We start from the raw sequence: 23,840 nt of genomic DNA on the forward strand, positions 1-23,840 counted from the left end.
TTTTTCATTTACAGCTTACATGACACATTGATATTAGCGTTGGAGACCATTTGCCAAGAGAAATTACAGGCAAGGTTTCAGCAGTTTGTCTCATGAAAAAGCTGGCACTTGTCTGTCAAGCTGCCTTTTATTTTGCTTCTGTTTTCAGGTTTTTTTGATGAAGTTTACGATCTGATCCTGTAAGGTTTGCAAAACTCTAGTTAAAAGACATTCCTAATAAACATTCCCCACAAGGCATGAGGAATGTCTGTATCCTTCTCAGCAGAAGCTGCAAAAACCATTCAGTGGCAAGGCAAAATAATTAATTCCTGGAGTGCCAGGAACCTTCCAGTATCACTAATCAGAACTAATTTAAGACTGAAATATACAAAATACATCAATATTTTCTGAAGAAGTTTCTTTGGTTTTGCCTATATTTTGATAAACTAAAAATAGGCATTTATTTTCCACATAGAGAATAGTGATTACAGAGTTTATAAAAATGGCCTCAATTGAAATCTTTCAGTCTTCTGAAGGTCGTTGACCATCATGACCATTGATTTATACACAGTGTTGGTACTCCTCCAGGACATGGACAGGCGCTCGACGGGAACAGAAGATGTGTAAGCTTCCTAAAGAGGGTAGGGTTTCTGAACACGTCTTGCCCAGCCTACTACTTCTTTATAGATTATTTTCCACACATGGGCCACAGGAATTACATCTGTGTTGCAAGAAGAGAAAGCAGGTGGCGATTAGGCTCCATCCAGTGACTGAGTGTCAGTTGGAAGGACACAGCAGTCCTGAAGTGCTGAATGTAAGCTTGAAATCCTTAGTTATGGTCATGACTCTTCAGAGCATTTCCCCATCACCACAAACCAGAGGATCTCATGCTATGGATGTGTTCACTCTTACAAAAAAAGCCATGATCGAGGAGGGCTCTTCTCCTTGTTGTAGCACAGGGAGCTGGAGCATGTGCAGGCCAGACGCTCCAGGGAGCTTCCTGAAGGCCACAAGTCCCCTCGGCAGAGCACATGGTGTGCATGCTACACCTCGTAAGTGACCACAATTCAGACTCAGGCTCTAGAAATGCTCTCTGCCTGTCTCCATGACAGGAGTCACCAGAGCCCTTGTATGAAGGATGATGCTGCAGCAAGGAAGGAACATAATCATCTTTCTTGCTAGTCATGGCAACCACGAAGCGAACCTGGGGTGGTCACCCTGTGCCAGGGCCTGTCCACACTCCAGACAAGCCCAGATACTGTAGTTTTTCTGATTAACAAACTTGCAGCGTGCTCTTTCCCAATCCAACCCCGTGATCACAGCTTGCTTTGTCCCATTCTGCCATTAGGTCTCTGCTGTTTCCCAAGCAGATGGACATGCCCTGGCCGAGGTCCCCTCAGACAGATCCACATGGTCCACAGGACCAAAGAGGCTTTGGGAAACATGCCCCATTTCCTGGTGAGCTCTGCTGTTTAATCGTGTAATTACAACCCAAGATGAGAGTGTGAATGGTCAAGTGGCTACGTTTAAGAAGAAATATTCTGCATGAAAAAAGAAATAGCCATTTGCTGAGCCACAGATGCTATCACAGTATTAAATACTTCAAGGGGAAGGAATTAAAAAAATAAATAAGCACCTTTAATTGCTGTGCAACTCCTGCACGCTTCTGGGTTGATGGCCAGAGCTGGACGTGTGCTGAAGGAGGGAAGGCTGCAAGCAGCACCCGCCTGCATGGCCCAGTGGTCAGGCCCCAGGTTTGCTAACGCTGAAGGCGGCATTAACAAAGATGGCCACAGAAAACATCTCCGTTAGATGCAGTTCTGAACGCACATGGATAGCGAGGCAGTGGATTCATAAACACACCGATGCAACTAATACATCCCTCACCTTTGCCTAAGGGATTGAACCTTTTAAAAATACAGCTGATTCGATCTGAAAGCTCCTTTGTAAATACTTCAGCCAATTGAACAGGCAAAAAAAGTTTAAAAAGAAACACTGTATCTCAAAAAAAGCTTATTGTAGAGACACTACAGCAACTCAGGGGAAAAAAAGAAGAGAAAGAACAGCGATATATGTGGAGAAACTACAACCACTGAAAAAAAGTAAACTACACTGTAATTATATCAGCTTTTTATTATTTTTTTTTGTCATCATTCAAGGTAATGTTTCCTGTATCTCACATCTGCATTTAATGTGAACATCACATTCAAAACTGATTGAGATCCAAAATGAGGAAGAAGAAAGCATACAGATTTCAATGCTAAATTAAACTGCCACCTAGAAAATTATTTTTCCTTCCTCTCACTTGCATCCAGGACTGGCAGAACATCCATCCTGGGCCTCAGTTTTCCTCGTGCCTGAAATGTCAGCATAAGCTCTGCTCTTTGATTTCCCTGCCCACCTCCTGTACCTTCCCAGCTTGTTTCATTGCAGAGACCAGCCTTTGGTGACAGGTCGCTGTTGTGAGAGGCAGCACACGAAGGGACTAGGAAAGGAAAGTTGCTTCAGCTAACACCCAGATTCAATAGTAGCATCTCCTTTAGTGAAGTGAAGAGATAAAACAGAGGGTATCAGGCAATGGGGAAAGAGAAACAAGTAGGAGACCATAAACATTTCTGCCAGACTCAACTGTCAGTGTACACAAAGTTGTCAAGAAAAAGGCTGAGAGAAAAACAAGAAAGTTGTGTGGTGTCTATCACGATGGCAGAGGGGACAATTATTCCTGATGGAAAAGAAAGACATGTGTGACTCTTTAGAGAACCAAGTAAGAAAAGAGATGGAAAATATAAAAACACAACAGAATATGAAATACAAGTGGGTACATAACAGGGGGATGTATAATGAAGCACAGGCAAATGCAGCGGAGGAAACAAAGAAACTGATTGTCAGATAAAAAGATAGATTTGAAGAGAACAGAGAAAATAAAGCCCACAAAGAAAGCAGTAAACGAAGAAAATCTATTTGCAGATATTAGGGAGCAGGTGTATATTTTAGTTTCTGATTTTTTTTAAAGCTCTCTGTTTGCTACTATAGTTTTAATTTTGAACTTTTTTCCACCATAAATTGGGAGACCATACAGAAGAATGACACTTTCCCTGTGACTGTCCACCACTGACATTGGAACTACAGATGATGCTCAGATATCTTCAGATGTACGAGCCATACACACCAACCTTTAAACAACAGGGATACTGCAAGAAAGGAGACTGACAAAGGCAGGTAGGGTCCATCCTTTCTGACAACCTATGTATTGTAAATTATTCTTCCCCCTCTCTGTCCCTCATACTTCCTTTAACATTCCTCAAATGTATATTACGCATAAGAGCTATTTTTACCACAGAGGCCTGCTTCAGCATGCTTTTAATATTAGCAGAGGTTCAGTTATAAATATTACACTGATACTTTTTCCAGAGGAAAACTAAAATCTTGAACCTTGCTCCTTTCAAACATTCAACTACTTTTCAATTATAAAGCTACTGTGGGCTAAATTTGCAAACCACTCCTCAGAAAAACCAGTGCTTTTCTCACAGGAGCCTTAGAAAATACATACAAAATATAATATGGAGAGTAAGAATTAGAAGAGAATAAAAATATATACAGCTTTCTGAATATAACAGATTTGTTCACAGGAATAATAATTAAGAATACATTTTAAATGTTGCTCCGGTATACTTGGCCCTCTTTTTATATGATGATCCGTAAATCCTATTTCAGAAGCAGTTTAAATATTCATTTAAATATCATGATAGAAGCCAAACATCTTAATTTCCTTGAAGCCTTCTTGTTTTCATTTTGCATGATTTGTGATAGGACTTTTTTTTCACATTATAAAAAGCATAGCTCCTCAGGAAAAGTTCATATTTAAGTTGGATTCTAGCACTCTTAAGAACAGTCAGGACACATTTTAACAGTTTTACTGATACAAATACTGGTCTAATATCATTAAAGACAACAAAAGAATGGCATAAAAATAGGATCCAGCTGAGAAGAAATCAAATTTTAAACATAAGTGTTTGTGTGTCTGTGGTTATGTGCATATGCACATGTGCATAAACAAAAAAATCCACCTACAGAGAACTGTTGCAGTTCATAAAATGACATCCGTAACTTGTCTTTTCATATACCATTATTAAATGTGTTTACTTTTATTAAGATGACCTGAAATTCATACTACAAGGAAAATCCTGACCTTTCAGAAACTAACCATGACCACACCATTAATCTGCCACCCAAAATAAAATCAGGTTTGTGCAACCTCCTTTCAGTAAGTTATAAATACGTATACAAAACTGCTATTTCCCACAAACACTTCAATGTTGTGGACTTGGTGCTTTTAAGCAGGAAATTCTTCCTCTAGAATTATTTTAAAATGCATTTGTTATAAAATCATACTTCTAAACCAGCCTCTTTCCCTCTCCTTCCAGCAGCGCAGTGTCTCTGCTGTCTGTAACCAGCAAGGATTCACATGTGGTTTTTAACTTATGTCAGTGCACATAAAGAAATTGCCACTGTTTAAAATGTACTTACAAGTGAAAAAAACCTGAAATTTGAGTGGCTCCCATTGCAACCTGAACAGTTCATCTTTATAGCAGAAAAAATTGTAGCAACTGAGCAATTTGTCTCTTACACTGAAACTGAACCACGCAACTTTGTGTTCAATTATTAGGAGCTGAATTACTTAAGAAAGTATTTCTGTTTACCATATTATTTATTCTCTTTTCACTTCAGAGCAGAAAAGCAAAGCAACTCCTATTTTAAAACAGCCGTGCTAAAAAGCTACTTCAAAATCTCATTACTGAAAGACACATACCAGATTTCACTTTAAGTTTACTATTGTTCAATCTTTCCTCATAGACTGAAGTTCACAGTGTGCTACTGCCTTATAATGCTTCTCTGTTCCCAGACAACTGTAAACACAGCCAGAAAAACTTCATTCCCAACTATCCATCTCATTCTTTTTTGAGGATTAGCTGTTGTGTAATTGCTGTATCTCCAGTACTTTACGTTTGGTTATTAAAATGCTAACAGCTACCAGTTTTCAGCAACTTCATCTCTTAATATCCAAGGAAGCTCTGCGTGAGTATAGTAATTGGTCTTTATAGTAAACTGAAAGACGACAAATGAAATTATAACACTAAAACGTTAGTTACACTGCAGTAGCTACTACGTAGTAACAATGCGAGTATCAAAGCCTACAACAGTATTTGAGAAAATAACAAACGAACTTGAAATATACTACTACAGATAAATTCAATACCCAGAAATAGCATTTGTGCTATAATACAGCCTCTAAAGCCTCCATTGAAAAATGGTATTTCAATGGCACCAGGTCTTGAACAGATGTAGAGTAAGATACGGTCATCACTTACTGGTTTAGCGTCACATCTAGGATGAAAGATGATCCAAAAGCATCAACCTGGAAGCTGGCTCGAGCAATGTGGGTAGACTGCAATATTGAAAAGACTGGAATTAGTATTCAGCTACAACAAAACATATCGTACACATTTGTGAACACATAAATTAAATATACTTACTAATTAACAATATGCCGTTAACCAAAAAAAATTGCACTGAAATGGACAAAGCAGTCTATGATAATGAATAAGAGATTTGTTTTCTGAATCTATGAGGTTTATTCAAGAATTCCCAACACCACAACCTGTGACTGGGAGGCTCTGCCTTAGTAACCCCCCCATCTTAACCCATCCACACCATAGGGAACGGCTCTTTTCTTTGAACTTCCATCCTGGGCAAAGCCCAGAGCGAACACAAGTGGAAAACTTCCCCCAGCTAATGTGTTACTCGTTCCTTAACCTGACTCTGGACATAGACCAGTGGAGAACAGCTGAGACATTAGCAGTTTGGTCAGACCGGGATACGCTCACAAATCTCACGGACATTACGTTAAATAAACTGTTCAGTCAGATGGACTCTCATTTAAACCCATACAGTGAGGTGATAGCAATGGGCTAAAATCAGATTAACTGCATTTTCTGTAAAGCTCTGACTCACCACCCTGTAACCCATCTCCTCCAAAAGGCTCCCAAAACTCCAACCCCCTGAGCAGTCACTAAAACCGAAGAAAAATGGGTGCTAGAGAAACATCTATCTATCTATCTATCTATCTATCTTTCTATCTTTCTTCCGGTCTTTCTTTGCCATATTATTTTCCCCAAATTAATTGCTTTCATTCAATCCTATAGAGAACAAACATGAGAATACCTTGTAACTCATGATCTGCCAGAAACAGAATATGTATTCTAGTAGTAGTGGCAGAAAATACTCAGCTATCCAATGGAAACGCAACAGTTCTTTCTAGACCTGAAAACTCCCAAGAAATGGAACAGACATGTTGTTTAACTAATTACTAAGAAAAGCTACTTTCAGACATTTTGGAGCAGTCTCAACTTTGTTTTTATTTTCTTTCCATTGAAATCCGCACATTAAGATTTGAAGCATGTAGGCAGAGGAATCTAAGAGGAAACACTGAAGAACCACTTACAACTCTAAACTACACTTCTCTAAATAAATACAATACAGGATAGTACAACTCTAACAAATGATTTATTGAAAACTCTGGGAAACACAGGACAGGATGGGATAATGTGAATCATCAAATTCACTCCCTCTAAAACTACTGGCAGGCTTTCAATAGGCATTAAATCCAGAAGAGCTGAGAATACCAGTTTCCCTGGAAAAGAACAGCAACAAAGAAATGGAAAGTTGAGGGAATCATGACTTTTTTGTTTATTACAGTTTTTAGTTGCCCTACAGCAGAATTTACTTTTTATCCCTATATATATAAGCATAAGTATTAATAAATAAAAAAGACAACCACCATGAATACATATTTACAAAAAGTTGATTCCTTTAAAAAAAAACAAAAGTCAAGACAGCTTCTCTTATTAGAGGATGCTGAGGCTGAATACCCTCTATAAAAATGCCTAGCTGTACCACTGCAGTGAATATGCATGCAAAATTGCCTGATGAGAAATTCCAGATATTGACAGTACAGTTTAGAAGGATGCAGTATTAACTGGAAAGTTTCTTAGAAGGCCTCTCAGTAGATGCAATTCACAGAGTCAGATATCCTTTCAGCTATCCCCATTACATCCAACCTATTTTGTAACACAGTCCACAGTTCTTCACTAAGTGGTTCTTGTAATTTCTGGATGATTTAAGAGCATCTCTTTTGAACAAATGTATAATCTTTGACCAACTAACTGAATATAACGCCTAGTTTACGTTATCTGGGTAAATAATTTCAGTGATTAATTACCATCAATATTAAAAGCATACTTTCTGGCCAGAAAGTTTAAAAAAAAAAAAAAAAAAAGACAGTAATTCAGTAATTTCCTCACATCACCCATTTTGATCACTTTTTGAAATTAAGGGATTCAAGCTAGTCCCAAATGACCCGTGACACAGCCGGCTGGTACCTGTAAGGCAACGACAGACACCCACAGCACGTACAGCCACCCACCCACAGGACCGCCATTTAGCTGTTTCTGGCCTGCAGCAGCTAGCACAACCACAAAAACAGCAAAAACAACCATCAACAAATTATCACATCAGCACTGGCATTTCTTTTCCAGCTCTCAGGCAGCAGAGTTTGCTTTGAATGATTTTTAAATTCCACCTTCTCTTGCTAGTTGTGAATTTTTAGGCTGCTGCTCACGAAGAGGATGTGACAGGCCAAGAGCCGAGTAAGGTACTAAGGGCCAACACTAGTTTGGTCATTCCCTTGTTCCACTGCAGCATGTTGCTAACCTTAACTAACCTTCATTTACCTACCTGCACCACAACAACCACTTTCTGATCACAGGAGTAATGGCAGCCCAGCTGTTCGCTTTTCAACATTATATTATTAAATGCAAAGGACATTCTACAGCACTTTATTATTTCTGTTTGTTAACAACATATGCCATCATTTAGATCTGTATACACAGCATAACCAAGTCTTCTGTATGACCATATGCTGGTACCGAAAGAGAATTCGTCAGTAAGGAAGAATATAAAAAGCCTCACTTAAATTTCCAAATATACATATATTAAATGTAGCATTTGTCATTAAAACATATTCACCTCATTCACTATAAGAGCAAAAATGACTAGGGTTTTTTTTTTGTTTGGTTTGGGTTTTAACTGCTAGGCATATTGCATCATATTGATTTGGTCTGGGAAATTTCCTCCCTTGAACGTAACTCTAAGATAAACAATTACAAGGCTAATGTATTTCTGAGGTGACCCTGGACCACACTTATTCCCTGACAGAAGTTGTTAATGTGGATTTAAGGGAGAAAAGACTTGTTAATAAATTAAGATGAAAAACATTACACAGATGTACCCACCCCCAAGACAAGTAGTGCAAACCCTGGAAGCTCACCATTAAGTTTAAGCTCAAATGCAATCAAGCATCTCTCAAGTGTATCTCAAACCTACTGAGATATGAAGATGCACATTTTGGATAGCCAAACTCAGCCCTTTCCAGAAATTGCAGCCCTTCCAGATTCAAAGACTCCTTCAACCCTGATACACAGCTGTAATACACTGCAACACCGCACACTGTGGGCTGCTGCCGAAATCAGACAGTTCTGCCCCATCCTGGCCATGTGTTCCCACCTCCTCTCCCTTGGCAGCTCGTGTGACTGCCCAGAAAGTCAGATCAGCTTCAGAAAATGAATCATTACTTGGAGTGGATCTGTTTTCTCTCGAACAAATAAGTTGATCCAAATAAACTATATAGTCACACCATGACTAGATGTGATGGAAAGAAGCTGGAGGGGACATGCAAGAGAGAATGAAGAGGAAGACGGATTCCCCTTTTCGATGACAGCTAACATTCAGCATAACAAAAAACTGCACCTTAAGAGTGCCACCCACTACATTCTTAAGGATAACAATTCTTCTGAGTATCTGGTTAAAAAACACGAAATAAAGAAATGGATTTTAAAAAATCTTGGCTCTACATTATTTTTAAGCACATCTACCTGCCTGCTCAGTGAATAGGTATAATAGCCAGCTGAAAGGGAAGCTTGGATTCATAGACATATGTCAATAAAAGAACCCAAAGAAAGGAAATAAGTACTTTTATGCCATCTATACCATCTCATTCAAGCAGAAGTAACAAGAAAGCAAAGGCTCCTCTAAACCACTGCAAAGGCTCCTCTAAACCACTGAAGCAAGACAATCAGTTATGTCATTCCGTTCTCAAACCAAGGAACTTTCTCAGAAAATTCGAGGCTTTTTCAACAACCATTGATGGCTGACAACTGGGTCGTAAAAGGGGTGTTCTTGGAGACCAGGAGAGATGCACTCAATGCAGAACATGAACAAGAGCCAGGAAAGGAGAATCCAACAACTTAATGGAAAAGCGCAGTATCCGTGCATCCAAAACAATCAAAAAGTTCCAAAATTTTAATGGCATGCAGCTGAAGAAGGAAAATATAACAACTCTGAAATTAGCTGCAGTACTTTCAGATGCAATTTCTAGTGGCATGTAAAGTGTATTACCCTGCAAGCCGCCCTACAGAAAACACTAAGCAACCCGTGCATCCAGTGCAACTATGGGAGGGCTAGCTTTTGTCAAAGATTGCAAAGTTTAAGCATCTCAGTTAATGTCTGAAAGGAATGAAAAATAAATGGAGTGGAAAGGATTATTTCAAATCACTAAGCACAAAAATATTTTATCTAAAACAAATATGAAAAGCTTGAATTCTAGAAAAACAGAAGTGGTATGCAAACCTTCCTGCCAAACCAAGAGGGATATGATTCCAATTATTTTCAGTCACCTGCTCTATGCTTTAGGGATGACTGCAGTAACAGAGGAGATGGGCAATCAGTAGCAAGTACAACTCTTTATTATTACAAACAAACACAACAGAATAATGATGATTTTTGATACAGTCCCTTCAGTACCCCTGCTGGGGATCAGCCTTCTCCAGAAACTGGCCCTGAAGAACCAGCATCTCTCCAAAGGGAATACACCTACATAAACTATAACCAACATCTACCATTGCAGATCAATGTTGATCCTCATTGCACTGTACTGTAGGTAACCTTAAATATGCTTGGAAGATCTTCATTTCAAACAGGTCAAATATTTTAACCACCAGTGAAACACAACGCACTACACACTTTCTTTATAATCAAACTAACAAGAATTTTGAAAAAATATTTTAGAAATTTTCCTCACATCGTGTATAATTAGTTGGGTGTTGAAAGCAGCATAGTAACACAATGACTAATATTTTTCCCCATTAAAATAAGAAAAAAGAGAATTAAAAATATATTGCGATATAACGTGCAGTTCCTCATAATACACGTTTCTTACTTCAGAAGTATCATGCATAAAGCACTTAAATGCTTTTTAGTAAGTTTTGCTGGAAGAGATAACAATAATTTCTATCAAAATAATGTCTTTAAAAAAAAAAAGATTGATGAGAAAATCCTACTTATATGCTTGCCCTTTGATGCAAGGAATTTTATATTTACTACTATTTATAGCATTGTGGTTTCTAATTAAAAGATTCTGATCGAATTCGTAGACTCGGAAGAAAAGCGTCAAGAGAATCAAGAGAGAATATAATACAGAGTGTTATAGCAAGAGAGAACTTAAAAGCTATGCTTCAGAGCTTGTAAGAACAGTGAGGTTTTATAGCAGACACTCTGGGACAGTCACATTTACAAAATAACAGATTCCTTAGCTATTAATTTAATTTCACCTCCTCCATTTAATGGGAAAACAGAAACTTCAGCTTGTTAACAATCCTAAGTATGTATGAAATGATTGTTTCTCAAGTTTAGTAAGGACACAGATAAGTCCATGGGAAATCAAAATACATACATTCATGAAATTAAATGAAAAATATATTAATATTTTTATGTAGATTTACCTAAAAAGAATTTTAACTGTGGTTTTGAAAACAATCATAAATTTATGCTACAGTAGAGGAATATAGAGCTAATTAGCACATGTGCACATTATAAAAGTACAATTTTCATCCTCAGTTGTGTTGTAATAAATCCAGAGTATATTGTTGCTGTACGTAAAATAAGAGATTTGTCCAAAAGCTTACTTTTCTACTTGCACTAAGAAGAAAAAAAAAAAAAAAATCACACAAACTTTGCTCAGAAACAAAATTCAGAAATAAGCCTAGATCTAATAATAAGAATAAATATCTCCAAGCCAAAGAATCACTTTTAAAAAATAAACAATAAAACATAAATGTAACATGATTTCCTCAGACCCTCTCTGTTGCCATTTGCAAATATCTAATTTTAATCTAAAGTTCAGTGTCACTGAACTGGAATCACATATCACAGCATATTAAAGAATTGCAAAATCTCTTTTTTACTTTCCCTAGCATTCTCAAAATATTTATAGGCACTCATTTACTATATTAATCATCATTATTTGCTATTTTTCATGCAAGCTCTCTCTTTTTATCCAATGCATAAATCTAAATATCTATGGGGCTTTCTTTAGGGGGAAAAGAAAAAGTTATTTAATGAAAAAACTGCAGAATAGAATCATGGTTTGATGAAAAGGCTTTTACAGCTGCCTCTTTGGGGTACATTTAGTAAATAAGTCATTTATTCTGAGGAAAAGCTAGAAATAAGAAAAGATTTTAAGAGGTCCGTGTTCATTTTTGAATCCTGGATCACATATCTGTTGTCTGTGCCAAATGAGGGTGGGGCAGAGGGAGAGCTAAACACCATCAGCCGGAGCGCAGTGCCATGGCCCAGTTCACTTTGGTGTGGTTTTGCCAGCTCTCAGCAGATGAAGATCCTGACAAAGTCATAAACATGACCTAAAATAGCTTTTCTCTGCATAAACATCGTACTATCAATGAAATCAGAGTCAGAAGCAAGGCCTGCTTGTACCTCTAAAATGCCAGTAATCGTTCTTCTCAATAGTAAAAAACAAACAAACAAAAAACCTCTTTTATTATTTATTTGTGGTTTTGAAATCAGAGGCTGTTTGGATTTACTCAATATGGTAAAGTAAAAGAGGTCCTCAGAAACATGGATGAGGGGAACAGCACCAGGAAAAAGGAAACCTGAGCACAAACTGATGCAATGTATTACGCAGGTATCACTACTGCAGATCCAATACCTGGGTAGCAGCAGGGATCCTTCAGAGGTCCTACAGAGATACAATGCAGAGCTCTGACGGACTCGGCTAAATCTGCTCCTGCATCTCACCCTAGATTTTCACACAACACTCCAAAACCGTGCGCATCTTTGAACAGTTACAATAAACTGACTAAGAAAAAATAATTCTTATTTTCCTCTGCAAACTTCTCTTCTTGCTCTCCTTCCTTCCCTCCACTTCATCTTTCTCAAAAATTCACCCAAGGTTAAATGATGGAGCAATGAAGACAGGAAAACTATCAAGCTGTCACTGCTAGCAAATTTAGCATGAACTACCGTTTGATCTCACACATCTAGAAGGACAAATTTAAGTAACTGAATGGGCAAGATGCTGCTTCCCAAGAGGCAATCTAACACTCGTTTCTAGCACCAGAAAAACCCCATGGTGCCAGATCTTATACTCGCTGTGCTTTTATGTATAGAAGATTATGTTAGTTTGACTTTAAGAAAATTTTAGTTATAACTTTTGATTTCCTATGAGACTAACTACTGTAAATTCTGTTGTTGTAAAAGTCTTCATATCCCACTGAAAGGAAGAACTGCAAGAACTTTTGGGAAGCCATGCTCCCATTTTTGGTTTGGTTTTGGTTTGTTTTTTTTTTTTCTTTTTCTGAAAGGGAAACAGCAAAGATTCATGTATAAAAGGTCACGTTTAACTAATGTGCAAGAGGTCTAACATATATCGCTGCTGGGGCAAAAGCAGAAAAATTGGTGACTGCTCAACCTCATGTTTTTAAAATGCATTTGATAAGGTTCTTCACTGAAGACTAATGGCTAGGAGAAGTATGATAAAATAGGTTATTATGAGGGTGATTAATAAAGTATTGGGTTGCAAATAGGAAACAAAGGAAAGTCATGAGTGAAAACTTGCAAAGTTCAGAATGTTTTCCTACCATAATTCATACAAAAGCTTTGACAACCATTGAAGACTGCACTTCTAAAACCAAGACTAGGGAGCTGAGCAAACAGAGACTGACACTGTGACACAGGGACACCGCAGTTTCCATCGCCCCCCACAGCGACTGTAGGTTTCAGAGGGTCAGATGTACCACAAAGAGCAATGCTAGATAGAACAGCGGTAGAGCAATGTGTTCCATCTGTCTCACTAGATACTACAGGACTTGACTGTGCAACTAGACGGTGAACCGACTTCCTTGTGAAGAAGCATGAGGTCAGAGGGAAAGGACACAAGGAAAATCTCTCTTCAGTGAAATACCCCCTCTCCTGAGGATGCTTGGCAGTTTCGAGTGGGCAGAACCCACATGAGCCACTACGCGTGCACAGCCGCAGCGTGAGAGGCAAACAACCAAAGCACAGCGCATCTGCAGGGGGAGAGAACACACAACAAGGGTAGCAACGCACGCGCCGTAAGCAGCCCTTGAGGATGAAGCCATCTGGATCAGTGTGTCATTCAGCTGTAGAAAGGACTATTGTCTCAAGGACACCATTTAGGCAAGAAGGAAAGCTCAATGGATCTAAGAGTCAAGAGGAGTGAAGGCATTTCCCTCGCTAAAGCAGATGGTGCCTTGAGGTCATTTTTAGCTGCCTGTTTTCCAAGCTCTGAAAGGAATCAATAATGTTTAGAGAAAGGCCCCCTTTTCAGCATCTCTTATAGGCCTCAGAAATGAAGGAACAGAGTTCTGCTACCAGAGGAATCAGCAGAAACCTTCCATTAACATGGCCTTTACATTATGAACAAAGCACTCAAATGTAATAAAAAGAGCGCACACTAACTTTGCTCCTTTATACAAGTATCAGCGACCAAAACATTTTTCAGCAACACAATGACATATTCCAAACATTTTCAACTGGTCTTGCATTTAATTTGTATACAGAAGAAAGCTTACCAAAAGATTAGCTGCTACTGGAAGTAGCAAGCACTCCTTGACACCTTGAGCCTACCAACATGGGTAACTTTTCCCATAAACGGTTCTCAGGTAAAAGCAAAAAGTTTACTAACATGTTGTCAGCACTATGGGCTAAGAAGGGCTTGAAGAAACTTGCAGACTCTTAGGCATGCCAATACATTGCTCAATCAAGTCCACAGATAATACTTTTTAAATATGACTCACCCTCTACATTCAAGTATCAAAGTCCTTTTAAAGTTGAAAAGTGGGAGAAAAGCACAATTCAAAACTCATCTTCCTCTTGATACAGCCTAGGAGATCAAAATGAATCAACATTTTCACCGTATGTATTTTCTGAAACAGCTGATGGATTTTTTTTCATTCCCACAGAATTTCAGGGGCTGAAATACTCCAAGGAGACATTTCTGGAACAGACCGTGTTCCTACATACTGCTATTCTTCTGGGCAATTTTTGAGCTCTAAGTCAGGGCTGTAGCCTCCACGCTCACATACATCACACTTTCAGTATCAAGGCACCATTAAAAGGCATTTACCCACACAAACTTTTTCTAAACCTTGTATTAGTATTACATTCTGGAACATGTTTTTTCTAAAGCGTGGTCACTTGCTACAGTGTTGTGGTCTGGGAACATTCATTTCAATTTTTTAGGGAAAAAAAAAAGATAAAGAGATTGTAAAGTGAATTTGGTGTAGGTAGACAAATCAGAGCTGGTCAAATTATCCGAGGAATCACCAAATTTCGCTGTCTGATGGCAAATACTCAGCAGCAATGCCATGCTTCTTAACCTTCTTTAAACAAATCCAGTTTTCAAGTTGGACTCCTCTTGACTCAACAGTTAAACAGCCCTACATCATTTGCCACTTACTTTGATTTCTACATACTCGTGTCCTTAATTTCAGGTGACAGTGGCTTTCCACCCAACCAGCCAACCCCCATCGTGGAAGTGCACACCACAGCCTGGCAGAACCCACCCTGTCCGTGTGCTCAGCACTCCCATGCAGCTCTTCAGCCACCTTTCCTGCTCAACGCTCACACAATAAAATTTCGGGGAAAAAACATAACTTTCCCTCACACAGTGATCCCACTAAAGTATTAAAAAGCTTGCACAGATACAATCTTCCGTGGTCAAAGCTCTCCTCTGCACTGAACATGCCTCCATCTGAGGAGAGAGACATGGTTCCACACTTGGCTGTGGCTCAGCACAGCTGCTGCTGCTGTGGAGTTCGTCCCTGCAGCAATGATTTCTCCTCCTCAGATTAATGCAAATATTGCAATGGCTTCAGAGGAGTACTATCAGGGAGCATCTGTGGCTATGAAGAGCAAAACTTCATCTGACAGGCCTCTGTGATCCTTTATGCACTCCAAAAGACATCTCCTTGGAACAGCATAGCCATAAACTTCCCAGGAGGCCACTGGCAAGCCAAAGGGAAGATGATGACTAGAAGGGCTCAGAAAGCTTTCTTGTCTGAAAGTTTTCCAGACAATCATAGTAAATTTGACATAGTTTAAAATAAATTAAAGGAAGAGTCAAAACTAGAGAGAAGAGAGACAGGATGGGAGTCACAGTGATTTTTGGAGATGTAAAACTTAGCAGTTGTGGTTAAAATGGAAAAAAAAACCCACAATTAACACTGTTTCTTGAAAATACATGTTGAAAAAAAGACTATTTAGGGACCAAAAAACTGAACCATATCAGTAGCTGAGTGAGAAAGAGATATTGTTTAGGAAGACACCACAATGCTGTGTCCAAGAGCAGAGGGCTTGATCCTCTGATCGTACTGGACTTCACCCTCCACATCCATGGTTATACAGACTCAGAGAACAGACATGGGCCTGCGCTGGCAACCAGATCATCTGACAATAGCCCAGTGCACTGCTTCCCCTGAAGCAGAAGGGCAATCTACCAGGAGGAGAAGAGGCTTTGGCTCAAACCCATGGGAGCTGAAGACAAGGATCCCCGTACTCTCAAGGGAGAGAAACCTGGCAGGAGGCGGCCGCAGTAAGCGGAAGGACCACAAACCTCAGCAGAGCCTGATCTGAGAGGGACAAGCACTGAGACAGCACTAGACAGACGGACCCACAATTTAGAGAGCTGAACCTTATCAGGCTTTTGAAGGTTTTACAGAGTTCAACTGACCTTTAAGCAGTGTCTGACAGGATAACTGCAACAATGTTTTAACAAGCAGAGCCCTAAGAAAAGTTGTTAGTCTTGAGTCACTTAAAGACTGGTATCATTACGGAGAAGACTACGAAGGGGACCTGAAGTACCAGAACAATAATATAATGCCAGATCTACCATGACAGTGTTACATGTACATCCATAATGCTCTTGTGACGAACGTTTTAGAGCGAATGTTAACTTCATATGTAGTTCCTCCATAATCCCAGCAAAATTTATCGTGACACTACTTGAAATGCAACACACTTCTGCATCATGAATGCGTTAGAGCAGGTCATTAGCTACAACAGAGGTCCCAAAACAGGTATCCTCAGCGAAACAGTGGCAGGAAGAATATTCCAGTTTTATCCTGCACTCAGCAGCACCAACACAGATCAGGAGTAAATGTAGATACTGATTACTGGAGCTGGGAAGGGCGTCTCTGTCAGACTTCGCAGTTACTACATTGATCATGGCAACATGCAAATGTTGGCAAAAACACTTTCTATAAGGATTTTTACATCTGAGCCTTTAAGATCCTTCATGACTGTATATAAGCCTGTTTTACAAGATTAAGCCATAGCTTTTGGAATAGCTCTCTTTTCAGCTCTGCTATGCCACAAGCAAGAGAAGATATCACAAACCAAAGACTTCCCATGCAGCTCTTTTACCCAGACTAGGATTTTCAAAGATACCTATGTCTTCTAATCACCCCTCGATATCCGAGTCCTGATATGATATTTCTGCAACATGAACTCCGAAGTAGCAGCTAGCAGGGGTTTTTTGCTGGATGATTTTTTGGACATATTCATTTACTGTCATATCAAATCTCATTATCAAGTGGGGAAAGACTTTCCCTGAAATGAGCTTGCAAAGAAGGATAAATTAGACATTTGAAATATTCTTTGCCTATGAAATACCAAAATACACTATGAATACATATATTTTACAAAAAGGTGTATCTGGAAGCCCCTCTTACATCAGAAATCAAAGGGCACTCTCAATGCCCTTGCAGCATGCAGCAATCTATAGCAAAGTTTGGCTTTCAGCACTTTTTTTTTTCTCTTCAGGAAGGCAGGACCTGCATTGAAAGACTTGGTATTTTAACTGTCATTCACATATTCATAAAATAGAGTATCACTAGGCTGGTGAAGTATCTTATCCTCACATGAATATTGCAGAACTCCTTACATTGAACATACAGTGAAGTATCACACACATTTTGCCAAACACCTTATAAACCTTAAGGAAAGAGAGAGAAGAGGCAACAAGGCAGGAAGAAAACCAAATCTGGCAGTACACCAAATGCATGTTCTTATTGCTCACTACAGCCTCAGTCCCCGTTTAGCCTCATCCCCCTTCAGTTTTGCGATAGTTTCATTGAAAATGGTGCCTAAGTTTCTCCAAGAGACAGCAGTCATTTGATTAAGCAGGCAGAAAAGAATTTTTAAAATTGGGCAATTTCTCATGACACTTCTCTTTCCAACAGTCATCATCCATCAGTCCCAAAATCTAGAGCTTTATATATATAAGCCCCTCAACAGTCAGAACTCATTTTTTAACCACAGATTCTAACTGTTTGAACTACCAAACATGGGAACTTGTAATACCAACGGAAGTTGACAGCATCAGAAGAGAAAGCCAGAATGTTTTAAACAAAGTCAGCAGTATCAGAAGCACCTGCAAAGAACAGGGATATCCTGGTCAAAGACTAAAGCGAGAGGCCAAGAAGTCAGAGAATCCAATAGCAAAGACTAGGCAACACCTGAATAACTAATGAAGATTTCAACTCCAAGTGCAAGTAGAGCTATGCAAGCTCAGCATGACAGAGCAGAGCTTCTCTGCAATTGATTATTAGCAATAAGAAGGTATTTAAGAAATTTGTAAGCCATGCTTCCAAATCGATGCATGGAATTGTATCATTTGGTCACAAACAATTCAGAAATGCAGACTGTGGAAGCCAATTACATACTCTGCTGAAAACTACTGAGTCACTCTGGACTACAAACAACATGTACATCTACCTCCAGACACAGTTCACTCCTGGAGCCCCTTCACACTTGGCTCCCTACAACCAGGTCAGCCCTTCGGAAGGAATCCAGCGTACCTTCATGACAACTGGCAATGAACAAGTGAAAAACAGGTTGAGAAACATTAGTTGCTATACTATGAATGTTTTGCACAGCCAGCAGAGATGAGTGAAGCTATGTCTATAGTAGGTCATTGAGTCAGGACCTTGTTCCCCCTGAAAATCATCGCAAATCTCCCGAATTTCCATATCAACACCTAGATATCTCAAAAACGGATAACGCAATGAAAGCCACAAGATGAACAATGTCGTCCCTCAGATTGTGTGTGCAGACCTATTAGCATGACCACAAAGTGCTGGCCTCAAGGAGAACTGGGACCCTTCTCCGCTGGTGTTGAGTAGCAGTCTCCAGCTGAGAGCAAGATCACTATTAAGGTATACTTACGGTTGAGGGAAGGTATCTGTTGGGTGAAGGCATGTAGAGGTCTGGTACTCTAATCTCCAGCTAGAAAATCAATCTCATCTTTGCAACCAGAACATTAGATCCACCGAAAAGTATGAAGAAAAATGTCTGCCAAATCAGGCGCTGATGTAGAGTACAAACTCAAGTTTGTAAAGGCATACTTTGTGCTTTGTTTTGCTCTCCTTCACAGGTGGAAGAACGAATACAGGCAGTGGGGAAGAATGCTTACGCATTCCCACATTTTAATGAAGAACAGGCCTGCACAGTATTGACTAAAGGAAAGTATTAAGAAACTTGTGACTTCCCATGTGATTCTTACAATACCAAAATATGGGTCAAGGCATGGAGCTAAAAGGTTCCTTATGAATGTCCACAGTACGAACTTTCTTTCTTTTAAACACAAAAATCTTAGCCTAGCCTTCACTGAACGCCCCTGCCATAGAGGACGTTCATCTTCTAATAGGCTTATTTATGCAACACTAGATTAAGTGTCCATTGCTAGGATCCTGGATTGCATTAATGATAATATTAATATTAGCATATTCTCAGATATATCTTATCTTGATTACTCTTTAGATTAAGTGCTGTGCAGCTGCTAATAGGCCCCCTTTGGGAAACAGAGAAATTGAAATACAGGAATGTCACAGATACTGGTAGTGACTCTATTCCATGGTAGAATTAAAAGCAGAAACCCAAAGTCACATGAATTCTCCAACGCCCACTATATACTGTATGTTAAAACATTAATGACGTGAATATATAATAGCCTACATTTGCCTTATGCTGTGCTCTGAAGTCCAGCAATCTTGGACAACTACAACTGTGAGCACGTTGATTTTGTTTCTTAGACAATTACAATCTGGGTTTCTAGGATGAGTACATAGACTATTTCCTTTACTATTTAAGAGTAAAGCATGCATGTAGAGAAGTCACCCAATAGTTATGGCAATGGCCCAAAAAAACCAAACCAACCAAACCAAACAAAAGAGGTTGCTAGAGAAAGACCTCAACAAATGCTGAAAAAAACCCATAGATTTTTAGAAATCTGCCAACCATCACTTCCCAGTCATTTCTGCATTCAATTCCCTTCTTTCACCTCGTTTTCTCGTATTACACTCCTCTGGCTCAACTCCATTATAAGCCTGTTTTGAAACTCCTGATCTGCAAAGGCCACGCTTCCCTTCTGCCTTCCCCTGAACAACCATCTTCATTTCCCTTTGTGCAACTCCAAACTCAGGCTTTTGTACAAGAGGGATCTCTTGTACGACTTCTGCCCTTTCGGAAGCTAAAGCTTTCATCCAGGAATTAAAGGAATCCGATCCGATTTAATGCGATTTCCTTCTCTCCAGCTCATCTCTCTCTCTCTCCTTTTATCTTTATCCAATTCAAAACACAATTACATTGTTTTACATTAATTCAACAGCTACAGCCTCATTGTCTAGTCCTCTGACTGCACTATCCCATTGAGGTATCTTTGCTTTTCTAGACATGGCTGCTTGTCCTTCAGCCATCAGAGATTCTTCTTGAATGCTTCAGCCTCCTCCAAGAAGCATCCTCCCTAAACTAATCCACAGAGCCATTAGCTTTGGTTTGAAGTATCTATTCAAGAACAGTTTTTCTAACTCTAATACACAGCTCTCCAAAGACTACTAGCAATGGATAGAATAGGGCACGGAGACAGTCCGAGCGTATTTAATCATAAAACAAATACATAGGAAACTTTTATTGATGGAGAGTGCACCTCTGTTCCCCTACCCTTTATATGCCACTGATGTTGGACTGTTAACTCTTCAGGGCAGGCATGGGTGAGCAGAATTCAGCACATTGTAGCTTTATACTTCATGTGACTTTTAACAGCCACCCAAAAGCAACCATAAAAGTTAACTCAGTCCATAACTTTGATAAGCATTCTGGCAGAGGTAAGGGTGTTGGTTTTTTTATGGGATGCTAGACTTTAAGAGTCAAGATATTAAATTACTCAGCTGCAATAGTTAACACTATTACTGCAAAAACACCTTACTAAACGCAGCTTCTACAAAACCTCAGTGAAGCAAAGGCAGCCACGCTGCTGGTCCGTTACTGCCGAGCTGACTCAGATCTCCGGGCAAGGGATGCAGCATCCTGCAATTAGGATGCAACCATGCCCTGTGCGAGAAGCACAGAAAATCGGTACTGCTCCACTCGGTTTGGCCTGCTTTCACTTTGTAATCTTCTTCCTCCAAATCACTACCAGCTACTGCATCCTTCAGTGGGTAACAACCATCAGATACCATGGGAGAGGCTGTGGATATTTTAAGCAGCAGAGGGAAACTTCTTAATCAGAAGGAAAAGTTGCCATTGCACATAGAGCTTTAAACATTTAAGCTCAGTTTAGTGTGGAGACCGTTGTGAAACAAATGCATTTAACCCTTTTTAACCCACCAGTGTCACACTCTTTTCTGGTTGGATTAACGCTAATACTGACCAACAGCTTAACGAAATGAGGATGACTTGAAAAAATTTTATGTGCATAAGATTTGGTGCATAAATTTGAGACATTCAGAAAAAAAAAAACCGTGAATTAACAGTTTGTTCTTTAAGACCAGCATTTGAATCCTAATACTAGATCCAAAAGCAACCATTACTACTTTTTAAACAGACATGTCACATAGCATTTGAACTTGTGAATGTCCAAGGGTCTTCAAAGAATCCTGAAATGCTGAGAGGATTTTTTTTTTTTCTTTTTTTAAGCAAAGGACCCATTTCGGAACTTTTAGAATCGTATTTTACTGTACTATAAATATGGCCTTCACATCTGAAAAACCTTTACATAGAATCAGCTACGTTCAGAGGCAAATAAGTATGCTACGAAAAGTGTTTATTATTTAACTACAAAAAAAGAATGCAAGCTGTCAGTGCTTACGCTTTATGGATTATAAAAAAAAAGAAATATAAGAATTTTTTCAGCTGTTTTTTTTCTTAAATGGACAGTAGGCAATTGGAAAAGGAGGAGACGGAGGCCTGCAACTCATCTTGGATGTCAGCAGTTACCTCAAACGCACAAATTTTTTGTGTTCTTCATCTATAACAGCATAGTCAACGTTTCTTTCCTTTAGATGTAACAGCCATGTACCACCTCAAATATGATGCTTAGTGATCAAGATCAAAATCACTGTATTTTAATATAAATTGGGGTAGCTATTTGTTAAAAGCTATAGGGACTGGTCTTCATAGAACAGAAACCTGAAAACATACCCCAGTTTGGGTAATAATAGGCAAGTTAAATTGCTACGTTAAGTTCACATGTTATATTCCAAGCAACTCCCTTCCCATTTCCAATTTCTGTTTTTAAAAACACACCCGAGCCCACAGAGCACAAACCCACCCTGCCCACACTTCAGCCAGAAGCCGAAACGAAGCCGCAGCGCTCCAACTCCCGCTGCCGCAAAGGCACCGCAACTTTCATTTTGTGGCTGCCCGAGGCACCGGCAGCCGCAGGCAGCGGGCTCCGCCGGCCCCCAGCCCCGCTGACGCCGGGGGAGGGCACCAACAGGCGCAGGGACCATTTTAACTCATCCGAGCGCTGCTGCAGCAGGGCCGGCATTCCCAGTGCTCCTCCGGGAAAACGAGCCGGGCGTTTCACCGCGCAACGCTTTAAAACGAAGGTTACCCTTCGGCAGTAAAAACACGCTCGGGGAGGGGTGCGGGTGAGACACGGCACCGCCGTCTCTGCCGTGCTCGGGGCCGGACCTCTCGCCCCCCGGGGCCGCCAGGCCGCGGCCGCAGGTGCCCGCGGCCGCAGGTGCCCGGGGCCGCCCGCCGTCCCCCCCCGCCCCCGCCCGCCGCCTACCTGCGTCCGCGCCGCGCCGCTCCGCACCCGGGTGCTCAGCGCCGGCCGCCGCGCCCCGCCGCCGCCAGAGACCAGCCGCAGGGGCCTGATGCTCTCTCGCTCCGCGAAGCGGCTCTCGTCCCGCCGCCCCGCCGCCGGCCCGGCGCCTCCTGCCCAGGGGAGAGGCACCCGTCAGCCGACTGCGCCCTCGCCCCCCGCGGCGCGCAGGCTGCAGCGGAGGCTCCGCTTCCACGGGGCTCCGCGGCGGCCCTCGGCGCGGCATCCCCCCCTCCCCACCGCCGCCCCCGCGGCCGCGACTCACCTGGGGCAGCGGGCAGGGCGCAGAGCGCCAGGGAGAGGAGGCAGGCGGCAGCCCGCATGGCGCTGCCCGCCGCCCCGCTCGCCGCCGCCGTGTGCCGCCCCGGCTTCCGCCGCCGGCTCCGCGCCTGCACGGGGCGGGGGGGGCTGCGGGGCCGCGGCTGCCGCGGGGCCGGGGCCGGGGCTGCCGAGCTCCGCCCCGCCGCCGCGCCGAGCCCCCTGCGAGGGAAGGAGATGGCGAGAGCCGGCGAGGCTCCCCGCAGAGCCCGCTCGGAAGAGAGAAGTGCTGGGAAATGTAGTCGTTTGCCAGGGCGTGAGGTACCGGTGCGAGAGCGGAGGGGAAGCCCCGGCGCCCGGGGAGCGCCGCAGAGCGGCCGCAGCCGCCCCCGCCCCGCCGGGCAGCCCCGCCACCGCCCCGCCCCCGGGCCGAGGGAGCCCCCGCCGCGAAACTTGCGCTCGCTGTCAGCCCGTCCTGCCGGGGGAAGGCGGGAGCCCTCCGGGGAGGCAGCCGGAGCCTTTTCCCTCCCTCCCTGCTGGTACTGCCCCCCGCCCCTCCTCTGATGGGCCGCTGCCGTCAGCCCCTCTCTCCTCCCTGAAGTAAGTGTCCCTTTTCAGAGCAAACCTCCATTTCCCTTCCCTGTGACCTTTTTTCCGCCTTTCTTAAATTCCCACTCCCTCCCCTCTTTCTCTGCTGGACTAACACTTAAAGAGAGTCGAAAAGGATTACAGCGCAGAATCATTCAGTTCAAGTTACAACGTGCTCTCCTGGACTAAGCAAGAGGCAAAAGCAAGGCCAAAGCAAGAGGCAGAAGTGTCGAGGAGTCCCCACGACGCCCGTTCCCCAAAACGCGAGGATTATTCTCCCTCAGCATAGGGATGGCTGCATCTGCAACCCAATTCTACACTCCCACCTACCGGGAAGCCGAGGGCAGCAGTACCGCCTGTCAGCCCTGCGTATCTCACCTTTCTTAACTACGGTTCTTTCTGAAAATGGGACAAGAGTGGCAATTGTTTCCCTTTCCCCATCGTTTTCCGAAGTGGCGACAGGAAGGACTGCCAT

At 41.6% G+C, this 23,840-nt stretch overlaps 1 protein-coding gene across 7 annotated transcripts in view; it reads right to left on the reverse strand.

Annotated features, from left to right (window-relative positions):
* Window positions 1-22,882, reverse strand: part of ADAM22 (ADAM metallopeptidase domain 22) — a 140,814-nt gene extending 117,932 nt beyond the window's left edge. For all 7 annotated transcript variants that reach the window (XM_087775578.1, XM_087775561.1, XM_087775550.1 and 4 more), the window contains exons 1-3: window positions 22,785-22,882; window positions 22,484-22,632; window positions 5,349-5,425 (exon numbers count right to left, since the gene is read on the reverse strand). In XM_087775578.1, the coding sequence (XP_087631704.1) occupies window positions 5,349-5,425; window positions 22,484-22,632; window positions 22,785-22,842 (284 nt within the window). In that variant the 5' untranslated portion in view covers window positions 22,843-22,882. The remainder of the gene's footprint in view (window positions 1-5,348; window positions 5,426-22,483; window positions 22,633-22,784) is intronic.
* Window positions 22,883-23,840: the final 958 nt, after the last annotated feature.

Source organism: Nipponia nippon, unplaced genomic scaffold (assembly GCF_047370975.1).
Source record: "Nipponia nippon isolate SJK-2023a ecotype South Korea unplaced genomic scaffold, ASM4737097v1 scaffold_1, whole genome shotgun sequence".
Lineage (NCBI taxonomy): Eukaryota > Metazoa > Chordata > Aves > Pelecaniformes > Threskiornithidae > Nipponia > Nipponia nippon.